We start from the raw sequence: 26692 nt of genomic DNA, 5'->3' as shown, positions 1-26692 counted from the left end.
GTAATGATCATGTTAACAATAACAGTTATAATAATTACAAAAATAACATTAGTATTAAACACCACGAACAATAATAATATTCATAATAATAATTATTAGTGTTTTTTTTTTTCTCTTTACCTCTTCAGAGGGACTTTATTGTTCCATTTCAAAATACATATATATTATTTACAAAACAAGTAAAATGAAACATGAATTATATACAAGATCAACATAATATCTTAAAATAATCATTTTAACATTTCTAATACTTTCTTAACTTCCTCAATATCGAAGTATTTTATATTTTCTTTGTATTTCAAATAACATTTTAATAATGAAATAAAATTATTTATTAACCTCTTTGGATTGGTTGGTACTTCTCCAAAGTTCCGCTTTACGTAGTCTTTGTATATAACTAGTTGAGCATAATTTATCCAAAAATTAAGTAAAGTATATTTTCTGTTATCTATTTTATATCCAATCAATAACATTTTCATATCAATTTCAATTTCTATTTTAAAAATGAAATATATAATTCTTGAGATAACTTTCCAGAAAACTCTTAATTTCTTGCAACGAAATATAAAATGTTCAATAGTTTCTTTTTCACGACAAATTTCACATTCGTTAGACTGTACGATTTTCCATATAAAGAGATTGTCTTTAGATGGCAATATTCTATGAATTAATTTAAAATTATATTGTTTGATCTTATTGTCTCTTATGTTATTAAATTTGAACTGAAATACATCTTTCCAAACAAATGTTTCTGGTAGGCCTAAAATATTTTGCCAAAAATAGAAACCAATTTTTTCTTTTTTCCTTTCTAGCATTAAATTATAATAACTTTTCGCCATAGTAAATTCAACGTTTATAACATCTAAAGTTGTCTCAATGCACATTGTTTCATTGAGACTTGGAGCTTTGTTTAAACGTAAATTTTGTGACCAATATTTTGGGAATGCTTTTTTTAATTTTGACATTTTAAATAAAAACAACAGATTCTTTACATCAAAATGGTTATTGAATAGAGAGTTATCTATCCATGTACCTTGATTTATAACATGTTTGATTAGACAAATTCCTTTTTTTATCCACGACGGGAAATACAGAGGTTTATTATCAATTACAATATTACTATTATTCCACAGTATTTCATTGGGAATATCTTTTACTTCAAATTTATTTACATATCGAATTTCTGACCATGTGCAAAGCAAATCCATATAAAACATTGGTAAATTTCTTTTTTTACATATCATTTTCATGTGTTTAATATGACAATTATACTATAAACATAACGGCATCCCGCCAACTCTTTCAGTCCAAAATGAAAATAATGTCTTCCATATTGCATCATCTGCATTAAAAAACTTATATATCCAAGATAATCTAAGTGAATTAGCTTTCAAAATCAAATCAACCATACCAAGCCCCCCTTCTCTTTCTGACTTGATACAAACATTCCGTTTTACTTTTTCACGTTTAGAATTCCATATAAATGTATATATAGTCCTATGTAAAGCCTTGCATATATGAATAGGCATTGAGACAGCTGTGCCTAAATAGACGAGCTGAGGAATTATCAAACATTTTATAATTATTATTTTTCCATAACAGGTCAGTCGTCTCATTTTCCACGTCTTAAGAATATTATTAATTTTTCAACTTTCCCCTCCCAATTCATACTGCTAACATATTTATCATTTTTACCAACGTAAACACCTAAATGTTTAATTGGTTCTTCTGTAAATTCAATATCATATTTTGTCGTATCTAATTCTTTCATTTTCATTACTTTTGTTTTATTCCAATTAATCTTTGGGCCTGCAAAATATTCAAAATCGTCTAACTCTTTCATAACATTATCTACTGATTCCATTGAATTAACAAATAATGTGGTATCATCTGCGAATTGTGTTATCTTTACTTCACTAACCCTCTGAACTTCTATATCTTTGGTTGTAATATTTATCCCTCTTTATTATTATTAGTGTTATAATGATACTGCTGCTAATACTACTCCCACTACATGTACTAGGAAGAACACGGATGGGAAAGGATAAATCAATTCAGCGGTATTATTGTTTATTTTCTGTAATTACGAGGAATGCAAATGCACAGTGAAGTAAGAGAGGGACAAGTAAGGCGATGAAGAAGAGAGAGAGAGAGAGAGAGAGAGAAAGAGAGACGGAGAGAGAGAGAGAGAGAGAGAGGGGTAGTATATTGCCCGGTTTCAAATTCAGTTTTCTTTAATTTATCAGACCCGTTACTGACTATACCAACAGACCAGTTCACGGTTAGCATATCTCTGCGATGACCTCGAATATCAAAACATGAAAAGGTCCCACTATGTACATTTTGAAATAATAGCTTTTGTTTCCCTTTTTCAAACAATACTTCCATGCACCTGTATATCATGCTACGCACTGTTTGTACATGAATGAATAGTGTTTACATATCTTTCATGAGCACGTATCCAGTATTTCGTTTCCGTGTATATAAAGTTTGTTCTGCAATGGCCTTTATCTAGGCGTTGTGGCGTGCGCCTGTAATCCAGCTAAAAAGTGGAAGTTACAAACTGATTCAGCCGAGGACGCAGGTTCGAAACTGAGTCACGTCTTTCGGATGGTGACGTTTAAAGGTCGGTCCCAGACGTAAATAATCATATCTGATTGATACACGTCTGTAAAAAACCCAATACACACACACACACACACACACACGACCTTTATCTGCTCAGGCTCAGACTGCAACCGTGAACTAGCTTTATTGATTGACACGTGTACGCCGCATCGAATATCACCTCATTGTTATTTATTGTTGTAAATAACTTATTGGCTTGCATTTAGTAAACTATCAGTTTTCATTTTCTTTCACATATGTTGGCTTGTCAATGACCTACATGCCCACAGTCTTTGAACATTAAAATAAATTATTTCTTCAATGAAAACCTTGCTTTGATGAACACAATCGCGACATATACGGCTACACTACCGGATGCATGCTGCTCATTGAGAGGTCATCTCTCCGAGCATGTGGACATGCACTGCAGGAGCATGTATCATCCTAGGTGGTATGGCTCTTAAAGATAAACTTGAGTTCTGGTAAAAAAAGAAAATGAATTCTCACAGAATCTAACGAAGCTTACACTGAATGTTCAAGATTACAAATAAATGTCATGTGCCAAACAATTTTGGAAGAAAATGTTTACTGGCTGAGCAATGAGCATAGAAAAATAAGGAAATCAGGGTAGTACTAGCCCCGACACCATGTGTGTTGTCCCATATACATCTTTCTGTGTAAGTGATTGTTACTTTACCAAGACTCTGCCAAATTTATGATGATGTTGTTGACTCCAGAACCTTGCATTACCCACCATTACTTACTTCCTATATGATCAACTTTTCTGATCCATTCCACACCTTTTCTTTCACAATACAATCGCATTACCAGTACTAAAGTTTATCTTTAATCGTGTGCGGTGTAGCGGTTCGCAGGGCACCGACCATGGTCCTACTAGTAGGTCAATGCACCAACTAACGGCGGTACTAATGAGAGCAAAATTGATTTGAAGTGAAGGGCAAACGGTGTCACTCTGGGGAGGAATCATTAGAGACTTTTAGATTTACACAAGGACAACGTGGATTGTTACGATCGACGTCCTTGTAATGCACTGCCTTGAATGGACGTCACACGTATCAGTCCACGCAAATCTAAAAGTCCCTATTAGAGAAACGGGAAGACAGGTTCTACCAACAGGGGGGCGTTTCACAAAACTTGTCATCAGTGACAAATGACAGATTTGTATTTGTCTTTGTATTAACATTTATTTCCTTCTCAACAGCACAATATAAAACACAATGTATATATACATGATATATGTAACAATTATTTTAACATAGAGTATACAGTAAATAATTCAGATACGGAAGGAGGCGAAAACCCGGAAAGCATAGCTTGAGTTGGGAACGCCCATAATAAATTAACACAGTTACCGAAAGAACTTATTAGATATTATTATGAAAATTACATTGTATATAACAGAACGTTGATAGGAAAGAAAAAATAGTGAAAGGAAGAGAGGAGAGAATTAAGTATAGGTAGGCATGTTCACTTATAAAGAGAAAGTTACATCAATTTGGCTCTATGTGTCTGCGATTACATCATAAAGATAACGAAGTACAATTGTAAAATAGACAGCGGGTACATATCATTAATTACAATAGCTACTGAAATCCTTGCTTCGGATTGGTTATCAACACATTTGTCACTGATTGTTGTCATTTGTCATTGAAAAAAGGCTTTGTGAAACGGGTCCCAGGAATAGGAGGACAAGAAGGAGGAGGAGAAGGAATACGAGGAGAAAGGGAAGGAAGAAGACAGTGAACAAACTTTTACAACACCATGTCTCTCAAAAAAACTGTTTTTCCCTCTTCCTTCACCTTTTGAACATGACAATAAGCCAGGTTATAGTTTCAATCTCATAACAGTAATTGAAGAAAAATTGTGAAATACACGGAGATAAAATACTTGATACGTGCTCATTAACGTTATATAATCATTATTCATTTATGCCCAAGCAGTGCATTCCATGATAAACAGGTGAAAGTATTCTTTGAAAAGAGGAAACAAAGGCTCTCACTATGAACATGAAGGACAAAGAAAGAGGACAAAATATACAGTTCCTCATTCTACCCTCAACAATTGCTGTGGTAGACAAAGGAACGTCCCTTCACTGCTATTATGTAAACATGTGTAGATTAGGTGTAACATGCATATTCACCTGTTCTACACATTTTTACACAATAACAGTGAATATGTTCCTTTGTCTACCACAGCAATTGTTGAGGGTAGAATGAGGAACTGTATTTTTTGTCCTCTTTCTTTGTCCGTCATATTCATAGTGACAGGATGAAGTTCTGCTTGAAGCAGGTGATTGTGATGTCACAAGTGTCGCTTTATAGAAAGGGTTAGGATTTGGCCGCTTGAGGGGATAGTGAAATGTGGGTGTTGCTAGTTCTCAATATACAATAAAAACGGATCAGAATTAAGTCGGCTTGAACAGCTCGAGAGGTTATGCTCAGTAGGTTCTCCTACAGACATGTACACAATTAATAAGCTGAAATAGTTTTTATTATTGTTATGTTCTTTTGGGTTAAAAATACAAACCATCTTTACTCCACTACTGTTTGTTTTTTTTAAGGAAGAGGGATGTTTTTGGTTGGGGGGGGGGGGGGGGGCAACTGCACCCCCTACCACCCCACTTCCGGCGCCTATGAAGGTATTTATTATTGTTTATGTTTTATTTGTTCATAAACAGATTGAACCACACTTGATGTTTACTTCACGTCACTTTGCTTCAGAAGTTCAGTCATTGTGCATTGCTTCGCGCTTTGTGCATTAAACGTCGTGGTATCATAACTCGGCATTGGCAGGACTCCTTTGTTTAAATAGACAATTGGTTGATGAGGGTGTTTGTGCTGAATTAACGTCAACCTTAGTTCAATAACAGGCTTTGTTTGCGAGCTGTGTTAACTGTCACCTGGTCACCAAGCTCCTTAGGTACTGAAATTGCGAGTGAGGCCAAGCCAATTTATTTCAAAATGTACAAGGTGAGACCTCTTCATGTTCTGAAGATCTGTGGATATTCGCGGTCATTTGGGACATGTGCTATCGGTGAACTGGTCTATTGCCTACTCTGAACACGATATCTACGGGATATACAATGGGGTATTAAAATTTCCCTTAATTAATTAATGTCATGGCACCGTGATCATTTTATATATTAAGACAATTTCATTTGACTTCTGGTTCAAACACGCCTCAGGAGTACTTTTTTTCGATAGCGAACAATGGCTGATATGGCTCTACTAGTCTTTTGAAATGACATCTGACATTTGATTTGGTGGCTGTATCACGTGGCGCGATTTCTGCAGCCTCATTCAAATACCTGTTGTTGATTGGATTAGATTAATCATACATTATACTTCTGTTTTGGGTGTAAAATGGCCAAAGAAAGTTCTAGTGGGTGGTCTTGGGGCTGGGTGATTGTTGTTAGCAAATTCGTGGTAGTTTTTCTTGATAGTGGCATCGCGAAATCTTTCGGTGTTCTTATTCCTACAATGGTTGAGCGTCTGGAGTCAGATTATGCTACCGTCGGATTGATATGTAGCCTGCCTGCAACGCTGATGTACCTATTATGTAAGTGAAAACGTGATATATACAAACTATCGGTAGTAATATTAGTAGTGGTAGAAGTAGTTAGCGGTATATGTAGTAGTAATGATGATGATGATGTTAATACTAATGATAACAATAATAACAATAATGATAATAATACTATACATATAAAACAAAATAACAGCGACAATTATTGATCATAGTGATAACAATCATCGTTATTGATGATAATAATAACAATCATTGGCATCATCATTGGTGAACATCAACGGTAGCATCATAGTATTGGTTGATGTTGTATAGAAGTAAGTAGTAGAAGTAGAGGTAGTAGTAGTAGTAGTAGTAGAGTAGTAGTAGTAGTAGTAGTAGTGCGCATGCGCAGGTTTCCCTCGCGAGCTCAATCAGGGCTCGCCGTGGTACGAACAAATAAGACGCATCCAGGCCGGATAGATGTGATAATTGACTAAATATACAGTGCGTCCCCAAAAAACGAAACCGAGAATTATCGATGTTTTATTATAACTTAATCACAATTATAATTAATGAATTACACATATCTGTAAAACTAAGATCCTCCTCTTTCATTTGATGCAACTCATATGCTGCAATTTTCTCCGTTTCGTTGACGATCAGCCATGCATCAAGTCTTTCGTCTTTTTTGTGCATGGCTGGTCGTGAACGGAACGGTCTTTCGTCAACTCTGTTTGTTTGTTCGTACGTGCAGGCAGCCAATGAAAACAAATTAGTTTAACCGAATTATGGATATGCAAGCGTCACTTTATTAAAACAAACAGAACTTTGTTAAATCTAGCTCATTTTTGCTGATTGAGGTGTCATATCAAAGGGCAGAAAATGAACTTTCTAGAAATGTGATTTTCTCTTTGAAATTCAGATACCGTCCACCAAATGACTCTTTTAGTTTCCTCTCTTCAAATTACTTTTAATCACTCATGGGGGAAATATGCATCATATGAGTTGCATCACAAAAAAGAGGAGTATCTAAGCTTTACAAATATGTGCCATTTATTAATTATAATCTTGCTGAAGTAATGGTAAACCATCGATAATTCTCGTTTTCGTTTTTTCTGGGACGCACTGTATATCAATTAGTAGGCGGTTTCCCGGCAAAATTTGTATCATCACGAATTAGTCAAAACCTATAATTTCACATGATTGGTAATACGAGCTTCCATTTCATTTTATGAGAGGGGGGCGTTTCCAAAACTGGTCTATAACTTTAAGGCCACCTAAGGCAAACTAAAAAAGTGGCCACTTTTGAGAGGTGGCCACAAAGACAGGTTTGACTGTAAATTAAAAGAAAAATCAATAAATAATAGTACACTGCGTACAGAAAAGGTGTTGGTAAAACATGTTTTCTCATATTCTTAAGTAGGAACAACTGTTTTTTTTGTTGTTTATTTGACCTACATGTATATATGACCTCACTCCCTTTTTGTTTTGCATTCTAATTTTAAAAAAGAAATAATTTTAAGGTTCTACCATTATAAAGAAATGTAAAATAGCATAACGAAATTGCAATCAGAGCCACAATTTTTCATCTTTTTCAGAGTAAAAAAGGCGTTTACTCTTTGTTAAAAGATACCCCATATGAGGAAACGCGCTTCTGGCTCCAAAAAGTTTTTTTTTTTAAAGAATAGTTGAGAATAGTAACTATAAAATGATATAAAAGAAGAATGCGAAACAAAAAGATAGTCAGGTCATACACACATGTAGGTCAAATAAACAAAACAAGAACAGTTTCTAATAGTATATATATATATATATATACATATATATATATATATCTAGTATTATTATTGATATACTCTTTTTGCAAATATAAGTTTGTATAGAGGGTTGCAATCTACAAGCCCTTGCTTTTCAGCAGTCCCCTTTGCTCCATGGCCAACCTGTTTTATATGCCCTTTGTACACTGTGGAGCAATTATAATTAACTTTTCATTGTTAAGTTTCATTGTTGTATTGTGTACAATGCAATCCCATGTATCATATTTTATTTTGTTGGAAATGGAAATTAACGAAATGAAATGAGAAGCATATAATACATTCCATTTCTTTCCATTTCTGCATGCAAGCTACAAGCTAATTAAGATAGAGAATTGAAAACCTGTAGTGTCTTCTCTACGTCTTCAGTGTTGAGATTTCATTACAGACATTAAGAAGTTTCATTAGTTTTTATGCGGGCTAGTTATTATTTTTTTTTGAAGCATATTTTCTCATATTTTTAAATATGAGAAACTTTTTTTATTTTGTTTATTTGACCTACATATATGTATGACCTCACTTCCCTTTTTCGTATTCTACGTTTTTATCATTTTATAGTTTTACCATTATAAAGAAGTGTAAAATAGCGTAACGAAATTGCAATCAGAGCCACAATTTTCATCTTTTCAGAGTCAAAAAGGCGTTAACTCTTTGTTAAATGATACCCCATATGAGAAAACGCGCTTCTGGCTCCAAAATGATTGTTTTTTAAAAGAATAGTTGAGATGTATAACTATAAAATGATACAAAAGTAGAATATGAAACAAAAAGGTAGTCAGGTCATACACTCATGTAGGTCAAATAAACAAAACAAGAACAGTTTCTAATATTATGTATATATAAGCGTATAATAATAGTGTTGGCTCAGTCAGTAGAGCGTCCGCCTCACAACCGGGAGGTCGTGGGTTCGAACCCCGGCCGCGTCATACCAAAAGACGTTAAAAGATGGGAGTTGTTGCTACCTTGTTTGGCGTTCAACAATAAGGGATAGAGCAACGTCGATCTGGCGCTGCTCAGTGGCTGCCGGGCTCACGATCAATTGGGCAAAAAGAATTTCCGTTTCGGTTTAATAAAATTTGGAGTGGACTATTAGGCTATTATTATTATTATTATTATTATTATTATTATTATTATTATATATCTATTATTATTATTGATATACTCTTTTTGCAAATATAAGCAATTATAATTAACTTTTCATTGTTAAGTTTCAGTGTTGTATTGTGTACAATGCAATCCCATGTATCATATTTTATTTTGTTGGAAATGGAAATTAACGAAATGAAATGAGAAGCATATAATACATTCCATTTCTTTCCATTTCTGCATGCAAGCTACAAGCTAATTAAGATAGAGAATTGAAATCCTGTAGTGTCTTCTCTACGTCTTCAGTGTTGAGATTTCATTACAGAAATTAAGAAGTTTCATTAGTTTTTATGCGGTCTAGTTATTTTTTTTTTTTTTTGAAGCATATTTTCTCATATTTTTAAATAATGAGAAACTTTTTTTATTTTGTTTATTTGACCTACATATATGTATGACCTCACTTCCTCTTTTTCGTATTCTACGTTTTTATTATTTTATATTTTTACAATTATAAAGAAGTGTAAAATAGCGTAACGAAATTGCAATCAGAGCCACAATTTTCATCTTTTCAGAGTCAAAAAGGCGTTAACTCTTTGTTAAATGATACCCCATATGAGAAAACGCGCTTCTGGCTCCAAAATGATTGTTTTTAAAAGAATAGTTGAGATGTATAACTATAAAATTATACAAAAGTAGAATGCGAAACAAAAAGGGAGTCAGGTCATTCAAACATGTAGGTCAAATAAACAAAATAAAAACAGTTTCTCATATTTAAAATATATGAGCATACCCTATATGAGGGAACGCGCTTCTGGCTCCAAAAAAAAATTGTTTTTAAAAGATTAGTTGAGATGTATAACTATAAAATGATGAAAGTATGGAAGGGGGATTGTTGAATATATCTCTTTTTTACCACTTTGTAAGACTATAGTAGAGTAAAGGCCGGAATTATTCTGTTACTCTTCTACTCCTTCCTATTTTTTGTAATATATTGCTTTATTGTTTTTTATTCCTCCTATTATTATGCAATTCAATATTATAGTTATTATCATTATAATCAATATTATTATTGTTAATATTGTTTTATTATTATCATTTTCATCATCATCATCATTATTACTACTACTACTACTACTACTACTAGTAGTAGTATTAGAAGTATATTAGTAATAATAATATATAATTACTACCACTTTAAAGCTGAAGACCAGTTATGGTCATGCAATTGCATAGTGAAAGAAACGTTGTGAAATCGATCAGAAAAGGTTTATCATCTAGCATAGATGTACTGCAAGGTTCTGGAATCATAAAAATTATAAGAAATTTGACCAAGTCTTTATAAAGTTAGAAGCACTGTACACAGAAAGATGTTTATGGGACTACACACACGTGCGTGACACGTGCATTTGTATCTCTCAACAGGCAAGAGATATACTAATTTACCAAATATATCAATTAGTAGGCGGTTTCCCGTTAAAACTTTTATCGTCATGTAATATTCAAAACATATTCTTTCACATGATTGGTAATACGAGCTTCCATTTCATTTTATGACAGGGGGGCGTTTCCAAAACTGGTCTATAACTTTAAGGCCACCTAAGGCAAACTAAAAAAGTGGCCACTTTTGAGAGGTGGCCACAAAGACAGGTTTGACTGTAAATTAAAAAGAAAAATCAATAAATAATAGTACACTGCGTACAGAAAAGGTGTTGGTAAAACATGTTTTCTCATATTCTTAAGTATGAACAACTGTTTTTATTTTGTTTATTTGACCTACATGTATATATGACCTCACTCCCTTTTTGTTTTTGCATTCTAATTTAAAAAAAAAAATCATTTTATAGTTCTACCATTATAAAGAAGTGTAAAATAGCATAACGAAATTGCGATCAGAGCCACAATTTTTCATCTTTTTCAGAGTAAAAAAGGCGTTAACTCTTTGTTAGAAGATACCCCATATGAGGAAACGCGCTTCTGGCTCTAAAAAGTTTTTTTTTAAAGAATAGTTGAGAATAGTAACTATAAAATGATATAAAGTAGAATGCGAAACAAAAAGGTAGTCAGGTCATACACTCATGTAGGTCAAATAAACAAAACAAGAACAGTTTCTAATATTATGTATATATAAGTGTATAATACTAGTGTTGGCTCAGTCAGTAGAGCGTCCGCCTCACAACCGGGAGGTCGTGGGTTCGAACCCCGGCCGCGTCATACCAAAAGACGTTAAAAGATGGGAGTTGTTGCTACCTTGTTTGGCGTTCAACAATAAGGGATAGAGCAACGTCGATCTGGCGCTGCTCAGTGGCTGCCGGGCTCACGATCAATTGGGCAAAAAGAATTTCCGTTTCGGTTTAATAAAATTTGGAGTGGACTATTAGGCTATTATTATTATTATTATTATTATTATTATTATTATTATTATTATATATCTATCTATTATTATTATTGATATACTCTTTTTGCAAATATAAGCAATTATAATTAACTTTTCATTGTTAAGTTTCATTGTTGTATTGTGTACAATGCAATCCCATGTATCATATTTTATTTTGTTGGAAATGGAAATTAACGAAATGAAATGAGAAGCATATAATACATTCCATTTCTTTCCATTTCTGCATGCAAGCTACAAGCTAATTAAGATAGAGAATTGAAATCCTGTAGTGTCTTCTCTACGTCTTCAGTGTTGAGATTTCATTACAGAAATTAAGAAGTTTCATTAGTTTTTATGCAGGCTAGTTATTATTTTTTTTTGAAGCATATTTTCTCATATTTTTAAATATGAGAAACTTTTTTTATTTTGTTTATTTGACCTACATATATGTATGACCTCACTTCCCTTTTTTTCGTATTCTACGTTTTTATTATTTTATATTTTTACAATTATAAAGAAGTGTAAAATAGCATAACGAAATTGCAATCAGAGCCACAATTTTCATCTTTTCAGAGTCAAAAAGGCGTTAACTCTTTGTTAAATGATACCCCATATGAGAAAACGCGCTTCTGGCTCCAAAATGATTGTTTTTAAAAGAATAGTTGAGATATATAACTATAAAATGATACAAAAGTAGAATATGAAACAAAAAGGGAGTCAGGTCATTCAAACATGTAGGTCAAATAAACAAAATAAAAACAGTTTCTCATATTTAAAATATATGAGCATACCCCCATATGAGAAAACGCGCTTCTGGCTCCAAAATGATTGTTTTTTAAAAGACTAGTTGAGATGTATAACTACAAAATGATAACAAGTAGAATATGAAACAAAAAGGGAGTCAGGTCATTCAAACATGTAGGTCAAATAAACAAAATAAAAACAGTTTCTCATATCTAAAATATATGAGCATACCCTATATGAGGAAACGCGCTTCTGGCTCCAAAAAAGATTGTTTTTAAAAGACTAGTTGAGAATAGTTGAGAATAGTAACTATAACATGATATAAAAGTAGAATGCGAAACAAAAAGGTAGTCAGGTCATACACACATGTAGGTCAAATAAACAAAACAAGAACAGTTTCTAATATTATCTATATATATATATATCTATCTAGTATTATTATTGATATACTCTTTTTGCAAATATACGTTTTTATAGGGGGTTGCAATCTACAAGCCCTTGCTTTTCAGCAGTCCCCTTTGCTCCATGACCAACCTGTTTTATATGCATTTTGTACACTGTGGAGCAATTATAATTAACTTTTCATTGTTAAGTTTCATTGTTTTATTGTGTAAAATGCAATCCCATGTATCATATTTTATTTTGTTGGAAATGGAAATTAACGAAATAACGTGATCATAATAAATGATCAGAGTCATTCTGGGAGAGTCAAGGATAGACAAAACAATTGCTGGCATAGGCCAGAAATAGCGCGCGCCTTTTACAGCTGTTTAAGCGGTGCCTTTGTGAGACAGCGACATGTGAAATTTACCTCTGTAAAGAAACCGAAAATGCGCACAGCCAGTGAATCTACAACGGTGGAGTTATGCGCGCAGTAAGCGTGGGAACGCCGTGTGCAAGATTTTCTCACTTTCGACTTTATCTCCGCTCGGAGAAGTCCTTTTTCGAGAAGGCTCTACAATTGAGTATACAGATAAGTCTAAATAACGAGAGGAAATCCCAGTATATCGAAAGATGGGAAAGCGGAAATCAAGCCAGAGCCGGGTGGCCCGCCAACCAAAGATTGCTAGGCCTAGACAGTCTACAAGATTAAGGCAGTCTAGCAACGACACCACTCAAGACGTACTCGGCACCTCAACTCCCCGGCGGGCGGGGCGGCCAAAACGGGCGAGGCACTCGAGCGGTAACCCCAACAGTGGACGCTCAGCCACTACCAGCATAAACCCGGCTCCGGAGACTGACGGACCACAATACAGTGGAAACGAGACAACTGGAGCGAACCAGTCATCAAGCCAGCCGCCTTCACATGCACAGCCAATGCAAGGTGAGGTAGACGTAGCTATGCAATCACATTTACCAGAAATATCACAATTTAGTGAAACAACAAGACATAGATTTAACAATCTTGGAAGCGAGAGGGAAAGCAACTTGGTGGTTTCCTTCCCCTCGATTGTACCAAACACCGGTAGCCTATACGCTGGCTTTCAATTACAAATTACACACAACGAGAGTGACACTAGGCCTAGAGCTAGTCATAATTTGAGGGATAATGAAGCCCATCCTCCCACACGGGCAAGCAGTGTCGGGCAATCGATTCAGTCAGGCGCTATTGCCAGGGGCGGATACAAGACCGCCCCCAAACCCAATAGGGATCGTGGGCAACCAAGCGGGAATGGGCCACACCCCGGGGGTCGAGCACAATAAAGTTCACACCCAATATGAATAAGGGAAGGGCGCCATTTCGGGCACAAAACTTTCGTGGCGGAGAATGCTATGAATTTAATTACCGGTCAGGGCAATGCTCTAGATAGGCATGCCGCTTTACACACAAAAGTTGAACACGACACAAAGTATACAATGTGCAGATCAATTATGTGAAGTGCTCATGTTAATAACCAGAATGGGACTGGAGGATCAACCAGGAGTTACTATCCTGATTAGGCTCCCCCAATCATTAATATTGTCGTAACCCCCATCGCTGGTAGGTTTTACATGTAACACAGAGGAACGATTATTCCTTCCTTTTTCCTTTTAATGGAAACCTACTATCACATATTTTCATAGTAAATTATAAGTGGGAGAATAAGTAGCCCACGTGTATGATGATATGAATATGAATATAGAACACATTACTTTGGGGAGTTTTTCCATCCTGTTTCAGAGACAACCGGCGACAGGATCTGGATCGTAGGCGACAGCTTGGTCAGACGTGCCAAGCAGAGGGCGAACAATCATGCTCAACCACCAAGATTTGGGAAGAGCAAGAGGGACGGTCCAATGGCACGGTCAGGGAGGAGCGACGTTACAAGACCTTCCGCGCCTGGTGGAGAATAGGTTGAGATACAACCAACGAGCACCTGCGCTAGTAATCGTGCATTTAGGAACAAATAACTTGGGCCTGAATGATGCCTGCCAATGCAGAATCGCGATCGATATGGCTCTTCAAATTTTACGGACAGCCATGCCTCGTACGCACATCGCCTGGTCGACCATCATCCCACGTCTATTCTATCATAGCAGTCGTGGTTATCGAACATTACAAGACGCCATGGATGGGGTCAGGAAATCGCTCAACAAGTACGCGAGGAGATTAATAGCCCGGCTGCCGAATGCGTCAGTTATTGCTCATTAGTTGGATCCATCCAATTACAGTTTATTTTTAAGAGATGGGGTACACCTGTCCGACAGAGGATCCGACGCTTTCATCGATAATTTCCAAGAAGGAATAGACTCGGGCTTGGGTATATATGAATAGAATATTTATATTCACGGAAACGGGACAATAACACTAATTCGGCTATTAATGAGCCTTGTGGAATTTCGGACAGACTGGGTTCGATGTGATAATGGAATTATTATAACACAAGAAGTTGAGGAATAGCGTGTTGTAACGTGAGTTACATATTCAGATATATACGCCTTCATTTTTGGGATTCACATTAAATTTGAAATTTATTTAATTGCTGATAAATTAGAACCATATTTAAATTAATGATTGATTTTGATGTACTAGTATACATCATACATAATTGTAAGCTAGCAGAGGGTGGAGTCAGAGTCACTCGGTCGCACAGTAGCTTCAGAACTACAAAGTGGGCCATAGGGGAATTTTCCCCGACAAAGGAAATATAATTATTTTGCTCGTTAAATTAAGCCACAATGGCAATATTGTCGGGTTTTCGCCTCTATCACTGTCTGGCTAGCAGCAAGAATAATAATATAAGATTACAATATGTAACGGATTGAATCCATGAGAAATACATGAAGTATGATACATGTCATATTAATATTTAGTGAAACAGCATGGGTCCATAGATGGTATTAGGAAGCAACCATGGCAAACCACGCCCAACCCCCCCCCCCCCCCCCCCACAAAAAAAAAAAAAAAAAAAAAAAAAATGTGGGTGGAGGATTTCTTTTACTCGTGATTATTCCATGGTTGGTTCCGATTATCACCACTTCTTATATATGCGCTGGTATAGTAGCACCGGGATAACATTGGGGATACTGCAGGAGATACTATCCTGTCGGTGGGTCACGTAAACCCCAGGTATCTGGGGTGATCGGAGGGAGTTACTACCCTTCCGCTGATCGCGTGACTCGAGACCCCACAAATATAGTGTTTCCATAACTATGTTAGTTATGCATTGATGATTTTGTGAGTATTGAAAAGTTGTGGGGATCATCCGTAGGAGATACTATCCTACCGGCAGGTCACGTAAACCCCAGGGACCTGGGGTGATCGGAGGGAATTACTATCCTTCCGCTGATCGCGTGACTCGAGATCCCACAAATATAGTGTTTCCATAACTATGTTAGTTATGCATTGATGATTTTGTGAGTATTGAAAAGTTGTGGGGATCATCCGTAGGAGATACTATCCTACCGGCAGGTCACGTAAACCCCAGGGACCTGGGGTGATCGGAAGGAGTTACTATCCCTCCGCTGATCACGTGACCGGAGATCCCTACAATTGTGAGTTTCACTCATGGTACATGTCCCCTTAAGATTGTTGAATCATATCACGTTTATACATTATTGTCGAATTGTTTATGGTGGACCCTCTTTATTGTGGTTATAAGATTTTGTTATTGCTTTTATGCATGTTACTTGTTTTACTTTGACTTTCCTACTTTACATGTTTTGAGGAAAAGGACTCCTAGTTTCGGAGCGGAATAAATGTCGAGCAAACTGCAAATCAGTCTAAAGTTGTCTTCTTCCTAGAATAACGTGATCATAATAAATGATCAGAGTCATTCTGGGAGAGTCAAGGATAGACAAAACAATTGCTGGCATAGGCCAGAAATAGCGCGCGCCTTTTACAGCTGTTTAAGCGGTGCCTTTGTGAGACAGCGACATGTGAAATTTACCTCTGTAAAGAAACCGAAAATGCGCACAGCCAGTGAATCTACAACGGTGGAGTTATGCGCGCAGTAAGCGTGGGAACGCCGTGTGCAAGATTTTCTCACTTTCGACTTTATCTCCGCTCGGAGAAGTCCTTTTTCCCCGGCCCACCCACCCCTCTTTAGTTTAAGTAGAGTTGAAGAAGTAAACTACTTAAAGTTGATTGAGGATTAACAAATTGGAAGTACAATGTTGTTTTGAGTGATATAACGAATTGTATGTACTTAATATCATGGTAACACGGGGGTTGACTGGGGGAGGATTTCTTTTACTCGTGATTATTCCATGGTTGGTTCCGATTATCACCACTTCTTATATATGCGCTGGTATAGTAGCACCGGGATAACATTGGGGATACTGCAGGAGATACTATCCTGTCGGTGGGTCACGTAAACCCCAGGTATCTGGGGTGATCGGAGGGAGTTACTACCCTTCCGCTGATCGCGTGACTCGAGACCCCACAAATATAGTGTTTCCATAACTATGTTAGTTATGCATTGATGATTTTGTGAGTATTGAAAAGTTGTGGGGATCATCCGTAGGAGATACTATCCTACCGGCAGGTCACGTAAACCCCAGGGACCTGGGGTGATCGGAGGGAATTACTATCCTTCCGCTGATCGCGTGACTCGAGATCCCACAAATATAGTGTTTCCATAACTATGTTAGTTATGCATTGATGATTTTGTGAGTATTGAAAAGTTGTGGGGATCATCCGTAGGAGATACTATCCTACCGGCAGGTCACGTAAACCCCAGGGACCTGGGGTGATCGGAAGGAGTTACTATCCCTCCGCTGATCACGTGACCGGAGATCCCTACAATTGTGAGTTTCACTCATGGTACATGTACCCTTAAGATTGTTGAATCATATCACGTTTATACATTATTGTCGAATTGTTTATGGTGGACCCTCTTTATTGTGGTTATAAGATTTTGTTATTGCTTTTATGCATGTTACTTGTTTTACTTTGACTTTCCTACTTTACATGTTTTGAGGAAAAGGACTCCTAGTTTCGGAGCGGAATAAATGTCGAGCAAACTGCAAATCAGTCTAAAGTTGTCTTCTTCCTAGAATAAAATGAGAAGCATATAATACATTCCATTTCTTTCCATTTCTGCATGCAAGCTACAAGCTAATTAAGATAGAGAATTGAAATCCTGTAGTGTCTTCTCTACGTCTTCAGTGTTGAGATTTCATTACAGAAATTAAGAAGTTTCATTAGTTTTTATGCAGGCTAGTTTTTTTTTTTTTTTGAAGCATATTTTCTCATATTTTTAAATATGAGAAACTTTTTTTATTTTGTTTATTTGACCTACATATATGTATGACCTCACTTCCCTTTTTTTCGTATTCTACGTTTTTATTATTTTATATTTTTACCATTATAAAGAAGTGTAAAATAGCGTAACGAAATTGCATTCAGAGCCACAATTTTCATCTTTTCAGAGTCAAAAAGGATTTAACTCTTTGTTAAATGATACCCCATATGAGAAAACGCGCTTCTGGCTCCAAAAATGATTGTTTTTTAAAAGAATAGTTGAGATGTATAACTATAAAATGATACAAAAGTAGAATATGAAACAAAAAGGGAGTCAGGTCATTCAAACATATAGGTCAAATAAACAAAATAAAAACAGTTTCTCATATTTAAAGTATATGAGCATACCCCCATATGAGAAAACGCGATTCTGGCTCCAAAATGATTGTTTTTTAAAGGACTAGTTGAGATGTATAACTACAAAATGATAACAAGTAGAATATGAAACAAAAAGGGAGTCAGGTCATTCAAACATGTAGGTCAAATAAACAAAAAATAAAAACAATTTCTTATATCTAAAATATATGAGCATACCCTATATGAGGAAACGCGCTTCTGGCTCCAAAAAAGATTGTTTTTAAAAGACTAGTTGAGAATAGTTGAGAATAGTAACTATAACATGATATAAAAGTAGAATGCGAAACAAAAAGGTAGTCAGGTCATACACAAATGTAGGTCAAATAAACAAAACAAGAACAGTTTCTAATATTATATATATATATATATATATCTATCTAGTATTATTATTGATATACTCTTTTTGCAAATATACGTTTTTATAGGGGGTTGCAATCTACAAGCCCTTGCTTTTCAGCAGTCCCCTTTGCTCCATGACCAACCTGTTTTATATGCATTTTGTAAACTGTGGAGCAATTATAATTAACTTTTCATTGTTAAGTTTCATTGTTTTATTGTGTAAAATGCAATCCCATGTATCATATTTTATTTTGTTGGAAATGGAAATTAACGAAATGAAATGAGAAGCATATAATACATTCCATTTCTTTCCATTTCTGCATGCAAGCTACAAGCTAATTAAGATAGAGAATTGAAAACCTGTAGTGTCTTCTTTACGTCTTCAGTTTTGAGATTTCATTACAGAAATTAAGAAGTTTCATTAGTTTGTATGCGGGCTAGTTATTTTTTTTTTTTTGAAGCATATTTTCTCATATTTTTAAATATAAGAAACTTTTTTTATTTTGTTTATTTGACCTACATATATGTATGACCTCACGTCCCTTTTTTCGTATTCTACGTTTTTATCATTTTATAGTTTTACCATTATAAAGAAGTGTAAAATAGCGTAACGAAATTGCAATCAGAGCCACAATTTTCATCTTTTCAGAGTCAAAAAGGCGTTAAATCTTTGTTAAATGATACCCCATATGAGAAAACGCGCTTCTGGCTCCAAAATGATTGTTTTTAAAAGAATAGTTGAGATGTATAACTATAAAATGATATAAAAGTAGAATGCGAAACAAAAAGGTAGTCAGGTCATACACACATGTAGGTCAAATAAACAAAACAAGAACAGTTTCTAATGTTATATATATATCTATCTAGTATTATTATTGATATACTCTTTTTGCAAATATAAGTTTTTATAGGGGGTTGCAATCTACAAGCCCTTGCTTTTCAGCAGTCCCCTTTGCTCCATGACTAACCTGTTTTATATGCCTTTTGTACACCGTGGAGCAATTATAATTAACTTTTCATTGTTAAGTTTCATTGTTTTATTGTGTAAAATGCAATCCCATGTATCATATTTTATTTTGTTGGAAATGGAAATTAACGAAATGAAATGAGAAGCATATAATACATTCCATTTCTTTCCATTTCTGCATGCAAGCTACAAGCTATTTGAGATAGAGAATTGAAAACCTGTAGTGTCTTCTCTACGTATTCAGTGTTGAGATTTCATTACAGAAATTATGAAGTTTCATTAGTTTTTATGCGGGCTAGTTATTTTTTTTTTTTTGAAGCATATTTTCTCATATTTTTTAATATGAGAAACTTTTTTTATTTTGTTTATTTGACCTACATATATGTATGACCTCACTTCCCTTTTTTCGTATTCTACGTTTTTATCATTTTATAGTTTTACCATTATAAAGAAGTGTAAAATAGCGTAACGAATTGCAATCAGAGCCACAATTTTCATCTTTTCAGAGTCAAAAAGGCGTTAACTCTTTGTTAAATGATACCCCATATGAGAAAACGCGCTTCTGGCTCCAAAATAATTGTTTTTAAAAGAATAGTTGAGATGTATAACTATAAAATGATACAAAAGTAGAATATGAAACAAAAAGGGAGTCAGGTCATTCAAACATGTAGGTCAAATAAACAAAATAAAAACAGTTTCTCATATTTAAAATATATGAGCATACCCTATATGAGGAAACGCGCTTCTGGCTCCAAAAAAAAATTGTTTTTAAAAGATTAGTTGAGATGTATAACTATAAAATGATGAAAGTATGGAAGGGGGATTGTTGAATATATCTCTTTTTTACCACTTTGTAAGGCTATAGTAGAGTAGAAGCCGAAATTATTCTTTTACTCTTCTACTCCTTCCTATTTTTTTGTAATATATTGCTTTATTGTTTTTTATTCCTCCTATTATTATGCAATTCAATATTATAGTTATTATCATTATAATCAATATTATTATTGTTAATATTGTTTTATTATTATCATTTTCATCATCATCATCATTATTACTACTACTACTACTACTACTACTACTACTAGTAGTAGTAGTATTAGAAGTATATTAGTAATAATAATATATAATTACTACCACTTTAAAGCTAAAGACCAGTTATGGTCATGCAATTGCATAGTGAAAGAAACGTTGTGAAATCTATCAGAAAAGGTTGATCATCTAGCATAGATGTACTGCAAGGTTCTGGAATCATAAAAATTATAAGAAATTTGACCAAGTCTTCATAAAGTTAGAAGCACTGTACACAGAAAGATTTATATGGGACTACACACACGTGCGTGACACGTGCATTTGTATCTGTCAACAGGCAAGAGATATACTAATTTACCAAATATATCAATTAGTAGGCGGTTTCCCGTCAAAACTTTTATCGTCATGTAATATTCAAAATATATTCTTTCACATGATTGGTAAAAAGAGCTTCCATTTCATTTTTTTTAAATTGGGGTGTTTCCAATACTGGTCTTTACCTTTAACTGTCATGAATTTGATTCTCATTTTGTTTGCTTATTTATTTCTTCGCTTGTTCACTTTCCCAACAGGACTGAATAATTTAGTCTCATGTTGTATACATTCATTTGTTTTCTATTCATTTTTTGCGGTCATTTATATAAATGAATTTAGGCCTATTGTCAGCATCAACATTGTCATCAACATTGTCAACATCAAAATTGTCATTATCAACATTGTCATCATCATCATTGTCATCAACATTGTCACCATCAACATTGTCATCAACAACATTGTCATCATCAACATTGTCATCATCAACATTGTCATCATCAACATTGTCACCATCAACATTGTCATCATCAACATTGCCAACATCAACATTGTCATCATCAACATTGTCATCATCAACATTGCCAACATCAACATTGTCATCATCAACATTGTCATAATCAACATTGTCATCATCAACATTGTCATCATCAACATTGTCATCATCAAAATTGTCACTATCTTTCACATTGCCAACATCATTTTTACCATCATTTTTTTCCATTTTACCATCGTTCTCACTATCATCATCATTGTTATGATCAACATCATAAGTCATCATTAGTTTTAGCATCGTAATCCTCCCCTCGATCCTCATCCTCATAATATTTTTATCATCATAATTATCTTGCAGCGTAAACATTCCCATGATATTAAAGGTCATCCCGGGAGAGGGCGCATGGCAATTAACTTTGGCATTAACAAAATATATTGTATTTATCCATATGGCCACTAACAAATGTTAAGCCTTATTTTCATTTTCAACTAATTGTACCCCACCTTCAACTCCTGGAAAAGTGAATCATTGATCAACAACGGATTTGTATTTCACAAAGGATTGAGGATAATGCTATTTACACTAGCTTAGAAAGCAGTTTTGTAAAGTGTTTACTTAAAAGGCAATCCATGTTGAAAATATTACTTTATTACTTCATAATGCTTTATTTTCAATTTATAATGCGAGTATGGTAAATATATTAAATACAAATGTAGCAACAACAAACAAAATAGGGAAATATTTATTATTTGTGTTAAAAGTTATGTAAGAAGTTTTTAAATAAAGAAAAGGAAGATGTTTGTGTTGAATACTACTAAGTGGATGATGCTGATTAATGACATACAGAAAATGCATTTATAATCCGCTTTCCCAAGTAAATATAGATATATAGAATTTAATCGTATTCAAATATGTGATGACTTGCTTGTTGTAAATAAATATGTATGATGTCATCCGTGATTTTGTATCTGAATAAAGATCATAATGAAAACTGTTGGTCATTTGTTCTTGGAAATTGCGTGCGCATTCCTGTACGTCGCTCCAACGCGTAAACTACTACTACGAATTATGACATTGTTGCATCAATTCGATCAGATCTTAAGTTACCATTAACGTTTTAAATTGGGGCGAGTCGCATTTAAGGCGAAATATTTCTGCTATTTTGTGGAGTAGAAATTATGTCTGGAGACCTGTTAACCCATCTGCATTTTGTTCTGAATGTTGTTACGCATCGTTACGCATTCATTTTCTGAGACAGAAGTCTATGGCAGATGCCCCAATTTTGTGTACCTACTTACACTACAATAGGGACTTTTAGATTCGCAAGAAGACAATGTGGATTGCTACGATCGACGTCCTTTTAATGCACTGCCTTGAATGGACGTCACACGTATCAGTCCACGCAAATCTTAAAGTCCCTAATGACTCAATGCAGGAGTCATGACTGTGGGTGCATGCCGTGTGTTGACGTGAAAATTTGTGCTATGTTTGTGAGTGAAGTGATACGTATCAAACACTATGAACATGACAGACAAAGAAAGCGGACAAAATATACAGTTCCTCAGGTAGACAAAGGAACATCCCTTCACTGCTTTTATGCAAACATGTGTAGAACAGGTGAATATGCATGTGACACCTGTTCTACACATTTTTACATAATAGCAGTGAAGGGATGTTCCTTTGTCTACCTGAGGAACTGTATATTTTGTCCGCTTTCTTTGTCAGTCATTTTCATAGTGAAATTGGGGGCGAGTCGCATTTGAAAGCGGAAAGTTTCTGCTATTTTGAGGAGTATAAATTATGTATGGGGACCTTTTAACCCCTCTGCCTTTTGTTCTTGAATGTTGTTTATACGCATTCACTTCTGCGACAGAGGTCTATGTCAGATGCCCCAATTTTGTGTTAATACGTGTGCACGGTCATGCTCAAACGCCAATAACATCTGAATGCGCCAACGTATTAAATTGGGGCGAGCAGATCTGGATACTTCAAATATTAAGGTTAAGGCTGATTATAAAATGATTGTCATTGGTCGAATTACTTCTCTGCCTTCTTATTATACCCGATTGGTCCCGAGTAGGGCCACGTGAAAGACACATAGTCTCGTCATGATACACTTCCTTTAACACACAACTGGAAAATACGTCTATTTTTCAGTTCTGTTAGCTATAAGCAGCAAGTTACTGGACCACATTGCTAAAGATGACCTGAGATGGCGCTAGGGGGATTTTGCGGCAGCACTTGTAATCAAAATATGGCTTTCATGATAAATATGCACTTACATGTGTCTATAATAATGCATTGTTACAGTACTCTTGAATGCCCCTTACGTAGTAGTATTAAATGTTGCTATGCATGCTTTTCCTAAACGAAAATTACAATAGTAAATATGGAAATGTTTATTATAATAATTGATGTATTATACTACAGATGATTGGGAAAATACAAAATACACACATACGTAGGCAAATAAATAACACATTGTCAAATTACGTACATTTAGTTATATTTCCGTACATAGTATGAATATAGAGAAATGCACAAAGTAAGTACATGTAACTGTACATTTAGTAGGCTATATATCCGATCAAAATGTAATAAAGCAAATCAAAACATTATTTATTGGATACGGCTCCACTATTAAAAACATAGTAACAATATATTTACAAAAACTATAGTGTATAGAAATGTCGCCCACTTCTGGAAAACGGGCCCCAAATTAAATTTACTCAGAATTGTTGTGATAAAAGTTACATCAATTTTTTTAATATAGTATTTGTTCTCATTATTATTTTATCAATATATCAGGTCCAGTTGTAACGCTTGTTTTGCCAAAGATCAACCATCGTTTTGTCGCTACGTTGGGTGGAGTGTTGTGTGGATCATTTATTATTGCCAGCACTTTCTTCAAAAACACAGTTTCTGTAGGAGTCTGTCTCGCTGTTTCAGGTAAGCTAAATATCTTGTAGTTTAGCTATGTAATTGAATATTGATATGCAGCTCATTGTGTGCCATACATGGTAGGTAGAGAGCCAGGGCCCCGTTGCACACAACTACCATTGATGGTAACTTTGCCATCAATGGTAACTATCATTGAAACCTTGATTTTGATTGGCTGTTGAGCCCTGTTACCATGGTAGTTGCCATTGATGGCAAAGTTACCACCAATGGTAATTTTTATGTAAAAGGGCCCAGATCAGTGAACTACCATTATCCTACTTGCCTGAAGTACATTTTTAGAAGTTTTTTTGAGCTAGGAAATATATTTTAACCTTGGACAATAGTCTCATATGTACAATGCATGAAACAATGGACCCATGACGACATAATATCGGCAACTTGATATATGACTTATCAATCAATTTTGTTATACAGTGCACCCCCCCCCCCCAAAAAAAAAAAAAAAAAAAAAAAAAAAAAAAAATCATCAATGTTTTATCATAACCTTATTACAATAATAACTAATAAATTACACATATTTGTAGAGCTAAGATCCTTAGATGATGCATATTTCACGCATGAATGATTAAAAAAAATGAAGAAGGGTACCAGAACGTTATTTTGCGGACGGTATCTGAATTTCAAAGAGAAAATCACATTCCTAGAAGCAGGAAGCTGTAATGAATGGAGATACCGTCTCGAAAGAATTTTCCGAGGGAAAATTATTCAAGATTAACCTGGCTTAAAGGTAAAGACCAGTATTGGTAACGCCCCAATTTCAAAAAATGAAATGGAAGCTCTCATTACCAATCATGTGAAAGAATATGTTTTGACTAATACATGATGATAAAAAATTTGCCGGGAAACCGCCTACTAATTGATATATTTGGTAAATTAGAACTCTCTCGTGGTCCGGTGAGAGAGTTCCGACGGTTAGATTTCGAATTGTTTTAGGCTCTGAAATTTACCGCTCTGCCTCCCTCTCGTGGCCGCTAAATGCGCAGGCAAGCAACATTATTATTATCGATCCACGGTATTTCAGAGTACACACTTTGTTGCCTCCCTATCGTTCGCGTTCATCAGCTGTTGTTCATTGATTATATCGTCGTTGCTCGCACTCTGGTTCTACTTTTGCCATAATTATACTATCTCGATTTATTTAGAGAGTGACATTTTAACGGTTTTAAACGACTGGCTTTGCTAATACTTTTCGATATAAACATGGAAGGGAAGAAACGGGGACCGAAGCCTGCTTCTCCAGCGACGAGGAAGGCTAATATGCACACACCACTACACGTGTGTAAAAACCCAATACAAACACACACTAACACGATCCGCTCCGCTAGCCTCCCTCCGCTCAAGTTGCGATTCTCAGAACGACCTGTACATTGTTTACCTAGCTACCCAAGAACGGCGGAACATAAACTCTAGGCATAAACTCCTTGGAATTAGTGGTCAACCGGTCAAGTACATGAATTGGTCATTTCATAGATGATGGCGATAGCAATCACATTGCGGTCACATTGTTGAAATACTGGTATCTGACCTATTATGTATATCAATGTCAGTCATGTATATCATAATTATAAGTCCTATATTGAATCTATAGACAATGTCCCAACTAACAATCGGACGTTTTCTGAACGTTCTAAAAAGGTTCCAAATTGGTTTCCTAAACGTTTTGTGAAAACGTTCTAAAGACGTCCATTTGTGGTAGGTTTTGGACGTCTTTTGGAACGTTCCAACTGGACGTTTTTTGAACGTTTTCTAAACGTTTTTAGAACCAATAAAAAACCTTTTATAGATTTGCTTTCAAGTGCAAGGACCTGCAGAAAACCTGTCGGACGTTTGGGACGTTTTAAGAACGTTTTAAAAACCTTAAAAACGTCCGGAAAACCTTTTAAAAACGTCTCGAACGTTTAAAGAACGTCTATAACGTCCAAGAGAACCTTTTAAGAACGTGTAGAATGTACTGGAAACGTTTTGAAAACGTTTAGAAAACCTTTTACGAACGTCTAGAACGTCCTGGAAACGTTTTGAGAACGTTCAGAAAACCTTTTAAGAACGTCTAGAATGTCCTGGAAACGTTTTAAGAACGTTCAGAAAAACTTTTGAGAACGTCCAATATACAGTGAATTTTTAATAAACGCTAGGTCACACATGTATTTGATTGATTTTATGAATTTATTATCAAACATATTTACAAAATATGTACAAAGGCTTGGCAATACAGTACATCATGTATATTTGAAAAAGAGTATTGGTATTTCCCGAAGTGCCCCCGAAAGAACATACAATTCTAATATTCAGAATAAATTGTTATTTGATCAATATCGATTCATAAACGGCTGAAATATCCATAAATATATTTGTA

At 35.1% G+C, this 26692-nt stretch overlaps 1 protein-coding gene across 1 annotated transcript; it reads left to right on the top strand.

Moving 5' to 3' along the window:
• Positions 1 to 12824: 12824 nt before the first annotated feature.
• Positions 12825 to 14487, top strand: LOC115927677. The gene is made up of 2 exons (XM_030993838.1): positions 12825 to 13477; positions 14315 to 14487. Exons 1-2 carry the CDS (start codon positions 13168 to 13170, stop codon positions 14485 to 14487), a joined length of 483 nt encoding a protein of 160 aa, XP_030849698.1. The 5' UTR covers positions 12825 to 13167.
• Positions 14488 to 26692: the final 12205 nt, after the last annotated feature.

Source organism: Strongylocentrotus purpuratus, unplaced genomic scaffold (assembly GCF_000002235.5).
Source record: "Strongylocentrotus purpuratus isolate Spur 01 unplaced genomic scaffold, Spur_5.0 spur5_scaffold_20, whole genome shotgun sequence".
NCBI lineage: Eukaryota > Metazoa > Echinodermata > Echinoidea > Camarodonta > Strongylocentrotidae > Strongylocentrotus > Strongylocentrotus purpuratus.
Note: the sequence above shows the minus strand (reverse complement) of the source record. Positions and strands in the feature narration are given on the sequence as shown.